The sequence below is a fragment of the Anthonomus grandis genome, chromosome 15 (genome assembly GCF_022605725.1).
Source record: "Anthonomus grandis grandis chromosome 15, icAntGran1.3, whole genome shotgun sequence".
Taxonomy (NCBI): domain Eukaryota; kingdom Metazoa; phylum Arthropoda; class Insecta; order Coleoptera; family Curculionidae; genus Anthonomus; species Anthonomus grandis.
Window position 1 is genome coordinate 3484116 of NC_065560.1, and position 16466 is coordinate 3500581.

At 31.5% G+C, this 16466-nt stretch overlaps 1 protein-coding gene across 2 annotated transcripts in view; it reads left to right on the forward strand.

Annotated features, from left to right (window-relative positions):
* The first annotated feature begins 1023 nt into the window (after nt 1–1023).
* LOC126744893 (uncharacterized) overlaps nt 1024–16466 on the forward strand; it is a 71670-nt gene continuing 56227 nt past the window's right edge. The window contains exons 1-3 of one of the 2 annotated variants that reach the window (XM_050452470.1): nt 1025–1358; nt 1434–1620; nt 1891–2348. In XM_050452470.1, the coding sequence (XP_050308427.1) occupies nt 1205–1358; nt 1434–1609 (330 nt within the window). In that variant the 5' untranslated portion in view covers nt 1025–1204 and the 3' untranslated portion in view covers nt 1610–1620; nt 1891–2348. Of the gene's footprint in view, nt 1359–1433; nt 1621–1890; nt 2349–16466 lie in introns of those variants that run through there. The other variant, XM_050452471.1, reaches the window with a different exon arrangement.

Genomic DNA, 16466 nt, shown 5'->3' on the forward strand with positions numbered 1-16466 from the left:
TTTCGGGTATACCCCCCCGTATCGAATTTTTTCACCAAAAATTGATTTTTTTCGAAATCAAACTAAGTATACCAGCGTCTTTTTCTGATCATCTAGATTACGAAAACACCGGGTTATAACAGGATCCGAGCAGAACTAAGGGAATGAGAGCACTTTGAAAATCCTGAAAAAGTCGTTTTCGACGTCCGTTTTTGAGACAAAAAATGGGCATCAAAAATGCCATATCTCGGCTATCGTAAAAGCTACGACCTTGCGGATGGTCTCGTTGGATTCAGAATGACGAAACTAAGACAAAACCGTTAGAATTTTCCCGAAAAGTTTTTATAAACAGGGGTCTGGAAATGCACAGTTTTCAAGATACTGGGTGATAATTTTTTTTTTTAATATAATTTTTTTTCTAGGAGAACCGACACTTATCAATGTCAAACCTCCATGCAAAAATGATTTTTTGTTTTTCAAGCCACCTTAAATTTATAAACCAATTTTGTCCAGTGGCATGTAATAAAGCTGTATTTATTTATTTTTTTGTCAAAAACGAAGTGAGATACGAAAAAAATACAAGAGGGTAAAAGTTGTATTTTTAAATGCTTAATTAAACAACAAATATTAAAGTTGAAAAAAGGCAGTGTAGTACATTTTTTTGCCAATAATATTTGCTAAGATGTCCCCCGGGACGCCACTGAACCTTATAATTTTAATTTAATTAGCCTCTTCAACAATCGAGTAAATATTTTTTTTTATATTATTAAAAAAAAAATGTATCACCCTGTATCTTGAAAACTATGCATTTCCGGACCCATGTTTATAGAAACTTTTTCTCATATTTTTTTTACAAGGAATCACCCATTGAATTATCTCCGTCTATTTTTCGAACACCCTGTATAATCAGAGGCTTTTGAGACATTGTCAAAGCCTTCTGCTCCAGAACCAGAGGTGGAGAATAATATTGAAGAAATTAGAGTTTGATGATTATTTTCCCCAACTCAAACCACTGTACATACCCAATCCTACCGGTATTTCGTTAAAGTCGCAGTGCTACTTTTGATGTTGCCTTGTGGTTTAATCGTTTATGCATTTTGGCGCTTATCTAAACCAATCTATTTAGGGAAAACTACTAATATTCTAACCAATTTAGTAACTCATATAAAGGATATTGTGTTTAACGTACCAGCACTGTCAAAAGTATCAACGTATTTTCACAAAAATGGATGACTGTGACTGTGATTGTGGTGATTGCGATTGTGGTGATTGCGACTGTGGTGATTGCGATTGTGATTGTGGCGACTGTAGTTGTTGCGACTGTGACGACGGATGCTGCGATTGTGATTTGGATTGCTGGACTATTTGCTGCAGACCATGTAAGTGTAACTAAAAAAGTTGGGATTTGAGGATAAAAACATCAATATTCACCGTCTCTTTTTTTTTTTGGGTAGTTGGCATTCTCATGGAAACGTTTTATTGGTGGAACGTTGATTCTCCCACGAACGATTCGTGTTGTGGAAATTGCTGCTCTAGAAGAAAAAAGAAGCAAACGCCAATCGACGAGGATATTGAGGAGGTGATAACCAGCCAACCATTAACCAAAACTCCAGAAAGTGTAAATGTATAAAGTTTGATCAGGTAATTAGGATCATTTGGAATAACTGTATGTTCTGTACAGTCAGTTAAAATATATCAGCAATTTTAAAAGATATTAGGGATCCAAGAGTGTATTTTTCCCCAGAGAATGCTCAACATCACTTTTAACATTCTTTCTTAACTTTGTTAGTTCGGTTTTGGGATATCAGCAATGCCTTTGACTACGTCAATCTTAGGAGCATGATGTCTTTGTTTAATCTTACGATATTTTTTTTCCTTGATATTTTTTTATACTGAAGTAGTTTTTTATAGATTCTAGGCTACAAGGATCGAAGGACCTAAATAAATGGAGATGGATAGACTTGAATATAATATTTTTTCACATAAAGTAAAGTCTAAAATGCTTTATATAGATATATATTTTTTTAAACAATTTACATGTCTGTACAAGATTATAAATTAGTTTTTGCGCTTAATAATCGCTTTTAAGTATATCGTATCATATATTGACAATTTATTTGTAAGTTGGCCCTTTAGTTTAAAAAATAATTTATTGCTGACAAATATACCCATAGAATGTCTCTATTTAAGGTTCTTATTATTTAATTAATTGATTTTTATAACTCTTATAGTAACTCCATATAGAATTTTAGTATAACATTAATTAAAACAAAGGTCAACTTTAAATCATTATTTTTTAAAAGGTGTCTTTGCCTTTTTAAATTATATGGACGTGGTGCCTTTATTTATTATATTTAATATAAAATTAACGAATTTTATGATTTATTTTACCCTTTAGTCAGAAATATGCAATAAAGAACTAAGGGAAGTTGATTTACATTTTTTTAATTAATATAAGTGAGCGATCGAAAAACTAAGAAGACCTTCAAGAAGAAATTAAAAGGGAGAGATATTTTAGATCTAAGCTATTGAGGAACTAAACGAAGGGACTTATATCAAGAATTTCAAGAGGGAAGTTCAGAATTATAGGGTTTTTAATAAAAATACTTGAGTAACTTATTAAGTCACTTTTAATACTAAATCTATGGCCAAGTATATTAACTAAAGCTTTTAATGCATAACTTAATTGGTCCTAACCCAACCCAATCAATCAACACTCTGCATATTTAATTTAAGGGAAATGTATCTCGTGACCTATTAAGTTATGCATCAATAGCACAAGTTTTTTTTTTAACGAACATAACGCTTTGATCATTTTAATGTCGTCTTCAAACGTCTACAAATATTTACATTTTAATATTCTAACTATAATAAATGTCTTTTTTCATCGGATATAGTGAGAATAAAATCGCTAAATGCTTTTCTTCACAATATGGTGAACATTTTATAAACCAAAAAGCTTACTTTTTAAACGCATAGAGGGCGCTAACTAACACGCCTGAAGTTAGCAGCATGTTCGTAACCTATAGACACGAGATTATATTGACATAAGTGAACATATTTTGGTATAACTTAGGAACCGCTTGGAATATTTTCATAAAAAATGCCTAGACTAATTAAATAATTTCTAGGATAAAATGAAAATTAATACCCAAGATATATTACGCATGGAAAGCCACGAAAAATGCCTTTAAACACGGGGAACAAACTTCCAGTGGTTTCAAATGCCTCTAAGATTAAAACAACACTTCGAGTGCCTCAAATAAACTGGAAAGTCAGTGCAAAAGCCTGGAATTTGTAAGAAGTTACCTCAGAACCCCCGGAGTATAAAAATGTATATATTTAACTCGAGGAAACACATTGCAAATGCGAGTAAAACACTTCAAATACCTGAAATATTTGAAAAATTATCACTATAAGCCTTTAGTCACAAAATGGTGAACATTCTTTAAACCATAAGCGTTGATTGAATATTTGGGAAGATACGCAACCTTATGGGCTAAAGCGTGACCGCAAATATGCGTGAAAAATAGATGGCGATTCTCTCCAGTATGCGCGAAAATAATTTCGTCCGTCGCTTCTCATTAGTAATCGGCCTATCATCCGAGTCGTGTGGGAGAGTTTTTGCACAGGTTCGTGTTTGCCGTATTGCAATTTGGTAGTTGTTAACAATTTTTCTTGGATATCATAATCACAAATAGATAGATATATGTAAATGTGTTTAGTTTGTGAGACGATGGCTCCTTTAGGCAAAATTAATCAGTGTGCGTATATTAATTAAGACTTTGATTTATAACAACCTAATATGGGAATCTCAAAATCTTATTAGAAAATCTTTAAAAAAATCTAATTATAAACCTCACAGAAAATTATCTATTTTATCTACAAAAATCAATCCGAACTCTTAAAAATACTGTCTCTTCATGTCTATGAGAGCCATTTTCTCTTTTTCTTTTTTTTACTTTAAGAAAATTTTAAATCAATATATTATGTTTATGGTCTTTAGTGTTTTAAGTATTTTCAATAATTGTTTTCATGATGAAATTCATTCATGAAAAAGATAAAAATAAAGCCTAAAAAGCCTTTAAAGTTATTGAGAAACTGGTTATAGTACGAATGGTAGCTTTCCTAATTAAAAAAAATAACATATTAAATGAATGTCGAGTAATGTTTTCATTCCTGGAGAGATTATATTTGAGCTTGAAGAAGGTCACTTTGCTGCAGCGGTATTCTGCGACTTCTCTAAAGACTTTGACTGTGTCAACCATGGAAATTGCTCGATAAGCTTTCTAGATATGGGGTTAGGGGAGTTGCTCTAGAATGGTTAGGTTTGTTTGGCCAAATGGCAGTTTGTCTGAACTTTGTGTAGTAAGCAGGGTTCGTTTCTCGGTCCTATTTTATTTCTATTGTATATAAATGACCTGGCGTTTCTCCAGATAAGAGGATTCTTCACTATTTTTGCAGATGACACCACTATCTTATGGGCAGACAATAATAAAAGCACATTAACAAAAACAATTTCTAAAGATTTATTAATGATTAAACAGTGATTTGATGCTAATTTGTTGTCTTTAAACATAGATAAAACTAAATTGTTAAGTTTTTATGTTCAGAGCAGTTCATGATTCACAAGAAAGAATTGGAAGTGAATAATTTTAACAGATTTCTTCGAATTGTTATCGATCATAAACGTAAGTTTTATGGAGATATGTCAGGAGGCAAAAACCGGCTAGACGATGTTATGCTGTTAGAGTGGTTTTAAATGAACTGAGATTGATATCTGCAAAAACGGTCTATTTTTTTTTGTCGAAAGTTGGAACTTACTTTCATACAAAAATACCTACAGTATAGAATAACATTTTGGAGTTGCATTAGTAAACGGCTTTTTGACTCGATGTTTGTTTTTAAAAAACGAGCCATTAAATATATGTGTCATAAATCTCCACAGGACATGCAGACCCCTATTTAAAGATACTTTCCTTGTGTTGCTTGTTTATTGTTGAGTCTGCTTGCCTAATATATAAAAAATATAAATTGTATCTTCAAAATAATGGCTCCTTAAAACGTTATAATATCAGAAAAGAATACAATATTCCAATGCCCATCCCGAAAAGTGAACTAAGAATTCTCTTATTTACTTGAGCATAAAAATTTTTAATCATTTTCCAAATGTCATAAAAGTCTCTAGAAGTTCTCCTCGCTTTAAAAAGTTCTTAACGAAACTTCTTAAAAGCAAGTATTTTTATAGCATTAGAATTTTTTTAAGATAGTTAGGAACAGGCCAATCGTATATAATTAGTTTTTATTAAAGATGTAAAGGTTAGAATTTGTGATGTTACTCTAAAAAATTTTTAAGTCGTCTTGCTTTGAAATTGAAAATACATTTTGTGTTTATACTAGTATGTTGAACCCACTATTGTGTATTGTTTTTAAATTATGTGTTAGTAATATGTCGATTAATGTGCCTATTTTATATCATAGAAGTACCATGTCAACAAGTAGGTATCATGTATTTATGAATAAAGTATGTTTTGAATTTTTTGAAATTCGAAATTGTATTTAAAAGAGAGAGAGGTATATAATATTTAATAGGGATGATTCCAACTACTCACTAGAAATTACCTCTCTGAAAAAGTAATTCTTGTTGTAAAAGGGTTATTCAAAACTGCAAGTGGCCAACATGGAGTCGACAAGAAGAAAAAAAGTTGATTATGACTCTCTAAAGAAGGATTTAAGAGTTATTAAACGTCGTATTTAAAAGTTAAAGATGTTAACTTGTAAATGAGAGAAAGCGTTTACAACAATGTATAAATGATTTTATTTTATATTTTCAAATAACGCCAGAAAAAAATAAAAAAACCATTTTGCCAAATTTCACCTTTTTCCTGAATATTAGGAAGTATTTGGCATTTTTCCAATTTTTAGATTGCATTTATTCAATCATTGCATTTATATTGCGCAACTTTCGCCTAATTAAACCATTTATTGCTCATCCTTATTTTGGACATCCTGTATAACCGCGATGAGACCCTTCATACTGTTAAACAAAATATTTGTTTTTTTTTCTTATTAACTTTTTCTAGTTTTAAGAATTAGTAATTAAGTGTTTCCCTGTATTGCAAATTAAAGTGTGGCCTATTTTCGATATTTTATAGTGTTGTTACACCCTTATTCTAAACATTTCAACCCTTATTCAAACATTCATACATTACTTAACCACCACATTTATCTATAACTATCTTTATAGTTATTTATGCGAGATCACAGCGCATTTAAATATCGGCAATAACAAAATAAATAAAAGCGCTGTTATCATCATCGCCCTTGTCTTAAAAAAATAACAAAACGGCCGGGCGGCCAAAGATTCCCGCGTCGTTAAACTGCAAATGGTCAATATAGCGCCGACAAAGAAAAACAAAGTTGATGATGGCTCTTTAAAGACAGAACGTCGTATTTTAAATTTTAAAGGTGTCATCGTATAGGCGAGAAAAAGTGGTCACAATAATTTATTCATTTAATAAATACTTTTGTCATATATTTTGAAATAACGCCAGAAAAAAAATAAAATGATTTTGCCAAATTTCAGTTTTTTGCAAAATTTAGGAAGTATTTAGATTTTATTATAAAAGGACACTATATTGCTCAACTTTCCTCTAATTATTCCACCTCTATTGACGTCCTGTATAACCGTGATGCGGGGTCTTTAAACAAAATGTTTTTTTTTTTGTTACTAGGTATCTTTTTATAGTTTTAAGTATAGTTGTAACAACTGGTAATTGAGAATTTTCCTGTGTCGCTTAAAACTTAAAATGTGGCCTATTTTCAATTTCTATTAACATCCTCACTCACAACCCCTTACTTTACAGATGTCACTACGCTGCACATTTTTCAGATATGGAATCACATGACAAAATGGGTTTAAATTATTGATCAAGAAGTTATATTATGATCGGTATTAAGTCTTATGAATTATTTCAATTATTCTTTATAATATTTACGTGAAACCTACTTATATCTTAAAATTTGTTCCACATATTTTTTGTATATTAGTTTTTAGTTAATTAAGTGGAACGGGCTTTTTATTTAAAAACTTGACCCTCTTGAACACAAAATGAAGGAAACAATGTTTGTTGGAATTATAACTTGTATTAAACTTTGTTGGTAATTTTGTAAAAATAGCTTTTTATATATATTTTTGTATTAATTTTTGTCTCAAAAACATATTTTGGTAAGTAATTATTTGTTTATAAAATTTAACTTTTAAGAAATTTCAATATGCCTCCACCCTTAAGTATATCACTTATCACTTGACCACCACATAAATGACACCGTGTTGTATGTTCAAAAAAAATAATAAAAACATAATTGGCAGCATCATCCCATATCTTAAAAAAATATCCAACACGGCCGCGTAACCGGAGATTCCAGCGTCGTTGAAAACCTGACTCAAAGAAGCCAAAAGCCAAGTCCACACAGCTAAAATAAATCGTTCCTAGATATGACGCTTCGCGGCAGCACCACACGGTGCACGAAACTGAACGGCAATCCGATAGTCGACCGGGTACACTTTTTAACACAGGATTGCGTATCTTCCCAAATATTCAATCAACGCCATAAGTACCATTTCTCCAATGAGCATTAAAAATACAGTTTTCTATGTGAAATTACGAAATAGCCTAAGAGCTTATCTTTTAAACGCATAGATGGCGCTGACTAACACGTCTGAAGTTAGTTATACCATGCGCCCATGGCTTTTAAACCCTATAGGCACGAAATTATATTGGCATTAGTGAACATATTTCGGTATAACTTTGGAACCGCTTGGAACATTTTCATAATTTTTTTACAGTAATAAAAATAAAAATAAAGTTATTGAGAATAGATCTGAGATTGAAAATTTTGTTTTAGATTTAAAAAATTTAAAGTTAGAGTAGTTTTAGTTTTTTTGTTAGTTTTCATGTTTGTAACGTTACTATTAAGCATATTTTCATAAATAATTGGAAATGGCTTAACAGGGTTTTTGATCAAGCAAAAGCATCTATTTTCCAATTTCTCCAAAAGAGAGAAAAGGATGAAGGTTAAGAAATGAGAGTTTGGTAAAAAAATCAGATATAACATCGACAAATTGGACTTGCCTACTGTTGTTTCCTAGAGGTTATATTTAAGCATGACTTACTCGGGCAAGCATAGCAATGGAAATGTGTCTGCTGGGTGTATCTTTTAATTCCCACTTTGGTAAATAGAAAAAGATCCTGGAAATATGGAAACTGGACATGAACAAGGTGGAATACATAGAAATATGATAGCAACTTTCATTTTACTCCGTACTTTAAAATGCCTGGAAAAGATAAAAAACTACTTGAAATTTCCAGAAAAATGAATATTGAATGCCTGGGATATAACATGTCTAAAAAAGTCCCAGTGGTTACAAATAGCTGGAAGATACTTCAAGATCCTTGAATAAGCAGGAAATGAGATCCTGGAAATGTGGAAGCCGGACACGATCAACAAATATTATAGCAACTTCCAAGAAGTACCTTCAATTGCCTGGAAAAGCTAAAATATTACTTGGAATTTTATAAAAATAAATACCGAATGTCTGGGTTATAATACGCCTGGAAAACCATGAAGAATACGTTAAATAATTAAATAATTTCTGGATTAAAATAGGAAATAATTCTCATAATACCTGGGATATATTAAGCTTGAAAAACAGTAAAAAATATCAAATGTAATTCGCTTTTTCCATCTGACACAGTAAAAATAAAACCACTATACACTTTTCTTCACAAAATGGTGAATTTTCTTTAAACCAAGAGTACCATTCCTCCAATGAGCATTTATATTAGAGTGTTCTATGTTCAATTCTGAAATCCATTAAGAGCTTTATTTTTAAATGCATAGATGGCGCTGACTAACACGCTTGAAGTTCGCAACCAGAAGATTATATTGGCATCAATGAATATATTTTGGTATAACTTTGGAACCGCTTGCCATAAGTTCATAATTTTTTTACACTAATAAAGTGGAGTTTTTGAGGATGGATCTGAATGGTATTGTCAATTAAACGCTTCATATAAAACAACACAAAGCATCTTTCCCAAACCAATTCGAACAAAAGAAATCAATTAAAACTCGAAGCGAAACTTTTAACAACGCAGCCAGATTTCCCGCAGTTTCGAAATGCATCAAATTATCTTCCTTATTTAAACCTAATTTAAATACAAATTAGTTTCTTCGAGTCGCCCCTCCCGTCCGGATTTTACACCATTTTCTATGATAATATTCCGCTAATTGTGCTAATGGAATCAAGGTTCGTAATAAAGGGCATTAGCTAAATAACTAATTTATTTTCGGCACGATGTGAAATTGAATCCGAGAGATGCAGCATGAAATTTCACTTTAGAAGTTGAGTCGTTACGATGTTTGCGTGTTCATTTATTTTTTATGTAAAAAAAAGGCATAAAGGCATAAAGAGTTTTTAGGCGAAATTTGTTGAGGCATCCAAAAAAGAAATTTGTTAGGGGTGTAAATATTTTTTGCGATTTTCCCTTGTACAGTAATGGAATTAGTAATATTTAAATTAATTTATATTAGTAGATTAATTTTATATTAGTAAGTGGGAGTGTGAACAAGTACCACAAAAAGGAAGGACTTCATGTATGGGGGCAATCAATGTATTTAGAAGGAAGGAATCAGCAACCTATGGCACGATAATTTTTCTCCTCAAACCTCACATATATTCATTAATTCTTTATAATTATTGCTCTCGTCCTCACAGCCTATTTTGCCTATCGTTTTTTTAAAATAACGCTTGCCATTACATTTTTACGAGTAAAATCTCACTGGATTTCTCGCATATTTGCTTTGGTGCCGAATTCAATGACAGAATGCCTCTTTCACCTTAGAATTAAAAATTGTTATCAGCTTTTGCAATTAAAAACGTCCATTGTCCATTGATAAAGGGAGAGAGAGAAAACGAAAACAGAGTAAAAGGGTCGAAGTCCAGGCAGTTGACCTGGACTTTTTTAAATGTATTTAATTTATTTATTATGAGGCAGGAATTTTACATATTCATACCTTTAGGATATATCATAGAAACAGGATTTTAAATAAATGTATAGAGTTGACAAAAAGGCAGACTGCATTGGGCACTTTTAAATCACTATAAGCTTTTCCTCACAAAAATAGTACCATTCCTCCAAAAATTTTAAATTCATTTAAAATACAGTTTTCTATGTGCAATTGCGAAATGCCTTAAGAGCTTACCTCTTAAACGGATAGATGGCGCTGACTTACACGCGTGAAGTTAGCAACGAGCTCGTAGCCATGGCTTTTAAGCCTTATAGACACAAGATTATATTGGCATCAGTGAATATATTTTGAAATAACTTAGGAACCGCTTAGAATATTTTGCCATTAGAGTAAAAGGGTCGAAATCAACTGCCTGGACATTTTTAAATTTATTTTATTTATTTATTATGCGGCAGGAATTTTACCTTCTAGGAATCTACGGGAAGCATATTTATACCTTTAGAATATATATCATGGAAACAGGATTTTTAATAAATGTATAGGGTTGAGAAATAGGCAGACTGCATTTGGCACCTCTATGTAACAGAACGGAACATTGGTAGACATTTAACATTCAGTGTTCCAGACAGATAATGCTCCGACTGCCTGGGACTTAGGCTGCCTTTATTTCTATTCTATTCATGGAAATATCCATAAAATTCCAATCTTTAAAATTCTCTTTTTCCATCCGATACAGTGAAAATAAAATCACTATAAGGTTTGCCTCACAAAAACGGTACCATTCCTCCAAAAATTTAAAATTCATTTAAAATACAGTTTTCTATGTGCAATTGCGAAATGCCTTAAGAGCATACCTCTTAAACGGATAGATGGCGCTGACTAACACGCGTGAAGTTAGCAACGTGCTCGTAGCCAAGCCCTATAGACACAAGATTATATTGGCATCAGTGAATATATTTTGGTATATCTTGGGAACTCCTTAGAATATTTTGCCATTACAATGGTCAAATATGATCATTCAATTTTTAGCATATTTAGAGTTAGAGTTAAAAGAGTAAGAGTTTAAGTTAGAGTTAAAAATTGTTTTCAGCTTTTGCAACTAAGAACGTCCGTTATTCCATATAGCAAATCTGACGAAATCTGGAAGAACTGTTTTCTGATACCACTATGATAAAGGGAGAGTTAAGTACCCTTAATAATCTGAGAGAGAGAGAGAGAGTACAACTCAATTGCCTGGAAAATTTTTTTATTTCAGACACTTGAGTGCATTAGATCACACGACAGAGAGAGAAAAATAGAAGAGAGTAATTATTTCCAACTGAATTGCCTAGAAGATGTTGTTTTACTATTCCAGGCATTTGAGTGCATTTAACCATCTGAGAGAAAGTAAGAAAATTCAATTCAATGTATTTGCCTAAAAGGTTAATTTATAATTATAATAACGAAATAAGAGCTTATCTCTTAAACGGATAGATGGCGCTGGCTAACACGCGTGAAGTTAGCAACGTGTTCGTAGCCATGGGTTTTAAGCTCTATAGACACAAGATTAGATTGGTCATCAGTGAATATATTTTGGTATAACTTGGAAACCGCTTAAAATATTTTGCCATTACAATGGTCAAATATGATCATTCAATTTTTAGCATATTTAGAGTTAGAGTTAAAAGAGTAAGAGTTTAAGTTAGAGTTAAAAATTGTTTTCAGCTTTTGCAACTAAGAACGTCCATTATTCCATATAGTAAATCTGACGAAATCTGGAAGAACTGTTTTCTGATACCACTATGATAAAGAGAGAGTTAAGTACCCTTAATAATCTGAGAGAGAGAGAGAGAGAGAGAGTACAACTCAATTGCCTGGAAGATTTTTTTATTTCAGACACTTGAGTGCATTAGATCACACGACAGAGAGAGAAAAATAGAAGAGAGTAATTATTTCCAACTCAATTGCCTAGAAGATTTTTTTTACTATTCCAGGCATTTGAGTGCATTTAACCATCTGAGAGAAAGTAAGAAAATTCAATTCAATGTATTTGCCTAAAAGGTTAATTTATAATTATAATAACGAATTAAGAGCAATTATAATAACGAAATAAGAGCTTACCTCTTAAACGGATAGATGGCGCTGACTAACACGCGTGAAGTTAGCAACGTGTTCGTAGCCATGGGTTTTAAGCTCTATAGACACAAGATTAGATTGGCATCAGTGAATATATTTTGGTATAACTTGGAAACCGCTTAGAATATTTTGCCATAAATTTTTTACGAGTAAAATCGGTCAAAATATGATCATTTAATTTCTCGCATATGACCGAATGTTAGTGTTGAAATTTAGAGTTAAAAATTATTCCATATAATAAATCAACAACTCAATTGCCTGGACATTTTTTTTTACTATTCCAGGCATTTGAGTGCATTTAATTTATTTGTCTAAAAGATTAATATATAATTATAAGAACGAATTCCCTGTAAAATAGCACACGTATACAGCATTACTTACCGTTAAAGTATGTCGAACACTAAAGAGATTCCTTTGTGCCTAGGCCCTTTTGCCTTTCATTTCATACTACATAATTAGGAAAATTACTAAATAATTATGTAGCGTACTATTTTAAATAGCTTAAAATGTATGTATGAGACAGGAATTTTACCTTCTAAGAATCTATAGAGAACATATTTGTACCTCCAGGATATATGATGAAAACAGGATTTTAAATCAATGAGCTCCATTTAGCACTTCTATGCAATATTAAGGGTATATTATTAAAGAAAACCACCAAGGGATAAACCGGTATATAAGTACTGGAATAATAAAGGATTTAAAGATTTTCAGAACAGGTAAAGTGTTCACGGCATTTTCTAGTTCATTCAAAATATTGATCAGAGCTGTTCCTAATGGGTCTGCAGCAGTCGCCATGACGTGCAGGAGTAAAAGGCAACAGGCAATTTGTAAGAGTCTTGTTGTGATAGAGGACGTCATAATTTACACTAAAAAAAAAGTAAAAAATTAAGATATTATGTCTTAAGTATATAATTATAAATAAACGTGGTCTTCATCAATAGTAATTTTCTGGATACTACTTCTTCTCAAATGAGTATTCCAGGTTTTTTTTAATAACTCTATACTAGCCTAAGAATTTTAATCATAATAATGCATTGATTGAGTGATTTTGTCCACTGGCCTGCAAGTTTTCCGGACCTGACCCATGCTGACAAAAATTATTTTTTCCTTTTTAAAGCCCGTCAAAATTATAGTAAAGGCGAATCCCTTTAAGTGTTGAAATACAAAAAAAAATATTATAAAATTATAATACTTACATTTTTTATTAGAACACTTTAACGGAAGTATCAGTAGTTATCAAATGTTAAAAAAAAATATATAAAGTTACCTATTTATATAAATAACGACTATACTCATTACACTAAAATATAACTAGTTCCTTACTTATCTTTTTAAAAGCCGTTACGTTTTTTTTTTAATTAGTAAGTGGGTTTTATCACTAACGAAAAATTACCATGTATTATTTACTGTATAATGACTAATCCGTATCAGCTTCTTACCTTGTTTACAGCATTTGCCTTGTTTCAAGACATTTAAAGATAGCAACAAATGTTGCAAAGAGCTTTTTATGCAACATACAGTAGATCCGCGAGTTATTTTCGTCCCTAGGAAAGAAGGAAAATAAAAACTCCTGTGCAAACTTTCTTCCAAGTTTTTCTTCCCTGCACCCAGATCTAAACTAATTAAGAAAGTCGAGTTTCAATAAATCTTATGTAATCTTGAGGTTGACATGCTGAGTTTACTGGCGGTATAGTTTCTTCGCTGCAGTGTTTTGTGACCTATCAAAGGCATTTGATTGCGGTATACATTTTGCAATTCTTTTGTAATTTCTTATTTTTTCCAGGCAGTTGAAGGCATTTTTGATTTTTAGCCATATAAAAAAATTGTTTTTAATTGTTAGAATGACACTGAAGATATTAAAGAACTGACACAAGGATATGTCCGTAAAACCGTCTTAAGTCGAGATTTTGGCCCTTCTAAGTCCTATATTCTGGACCCAGTTTAAATATAAGCAAATAATTAATATACAATGAGTATTCATACGTAATTGGATAAATTGCAATAGAAAAACACAATTTTAGAATGATTCCGAGGATATTAAAGAACTGAGACGGATATGTCCGAAAAACCATCTAAAGTCGAGGTTTTGGCCCTCTTAAGACCTATATTCTAAACACAGTTTCATATTAAGCAAAAAATTTCTATAAAATGAGTGTATTCATACGTAATTGGATAAACCCCAATAGAAAAACACAATTTTAGAATGATTCCGAGGATATTAAAGAACTGAGACGGATATGTCCGAAAAACCGTCTAAAGTCGGGATTTTGACCCTCTTAATCAAATCAAATCAAATCAAAAATGGTTTATTTGTCAAAATGTACAGTTTTATAGGTCAATAAAAATTACAAAGAAAAAAAAATTACATTGACAAATAGGACTATTCTCTCGATTATAAAACCGTTTTCCCTTGTTAGCACAAGCAAAGAAGGGATGAAAAAGCCCTTTACAATTTACAGAAACAATTTTACAAAAATAAAAATAACGTTTTTATATAGGAATGCAAAGTAAGATATAGAATTAATTAACCTAAGATTTTAAGACAGGCAGCGGCAGTGCGACAACGGATGAGCGCAAGGAGAGAGGACAGACGAGGCGAAAAAAGACCCCAAAAAATAACCCCAAGATGCGTGCATCGGCCTAGGCTATTAAAAAATATACGTATGTATGTTGCGGAAAAAGAAAGAATAAAACTAAAAACGGGATTTTAAAATATAATCTCCGAACATTCCACTGAAAATTAGCATATTATATACACATGTATATCTTCTGTTACATGTTACTATTTCTTGTATTACATTTTATTATACGCATTATCACATTTTATATATCACCCTACTTGAATTAATTGCCAATTATTTGTTCCATAAGTAGTTTAGATTTTATTTGACCAGAGAAAGCTCCCAAGGGCATTTGCTTTATGTCATTGTTTAAGCCATTCCACATTTGAACAGCTACATACTTAAAAGAACGTTGAAATGCTGCGCTACTATGCAATGGTACGATAAAAACGTTATTTCGTGTGGCATGCGCATGTTCGAATTCTTGAAACTGACTTCTTAAATTAAATGGTTGATTATTATTTACTATGCGATATACAAAATTATACATATGTAGCTTTCTTCTATTGTTCATATTTAATATTTTATTATTATTGAGATAAGGCGATATATGGTTTCTATAGGGGATACTATAAGAGAATCTCATACAGGAATTTTGGACTTTTTGTATAATTTTTTTATTTTGTGAAGATAAAGAATTTCCATAGACTACGTCACCATAATCAAACAATGACAAAATAAGACTATCGCACAATAAGTACTTTTGTTTTGCCGATAAATTTCGTTTAAACTTAAAAAGTTTTTTTAAACGTAAATAAGCAGTTTTCGTTTTATTTTTTATGTGTAATTCAAAAGAGAGAGAGCTGTCAAATATAACGCCTAAATTTTTTGCCTCGGAAACAACAGGAATTGAAGTATTATCAATAGATATAGGATTTAAGGATAAGTTGTGTTCGAGCCTTTGCCTTATATTAAAGTTGGAGCACATAATAAGAATTTTAGATTTTGTGGCATTAAGCTTAAGATTATGATTTTCTGCGTATTTATGTAGACTAATTAAATCACTATTAAAATTTTGATAGAATAGATTTATATTATTAAGGTGAATTGGAATATAAACTTGGGAATCATCGGCATATTGTTGCAAAGTGGCGTGTTTTATTACTTTGTACATATCAGCCACGTAAATAGAGAAAAGTAACGGCGATACTATAGAGCCTTGAGGTACTCCCTGGTTAAAAGGTGTAAATTCTGAGTAATGCTTTTCAGACTGCCGAACCACCATAACACAACTGTCTCTATTACGCAAATAATCCTTGAAAAAATTTACACCGCTCTCTGAAATACCAATATATTTTAATTTTGCCAATAACATATCATGGTTAATCGTGTCAAAAGCCCTACTAAAGTCCAATAAGGCCATACATGTTGGCTGACCATTCTCCTCATTTACCCTAATATCATTTAAAATACCCACCAAACTTGTAGACGTGCTAAAGTTTTTTCTGAAACCGGATTGACAATCGGGGATAATTTTATGTTTATCAACAAAATTTGAAATTTGATTAAAAATATGTTTTTCCAGAATTTTAGATGATGCTGGTAGAATACTAATTGGTCTGAGATCTTTATGCTCTTTTGGATTTGAATTTTTTGGAATCGGTTTAATAATTGCCCTTTTCCACACATTTGGAGACTTTTGTTGAAGAATACATTCGTTAATAATATGCAATAAAGGACTTAAGCAAAAAGGCAAACACAATTTTATATCTT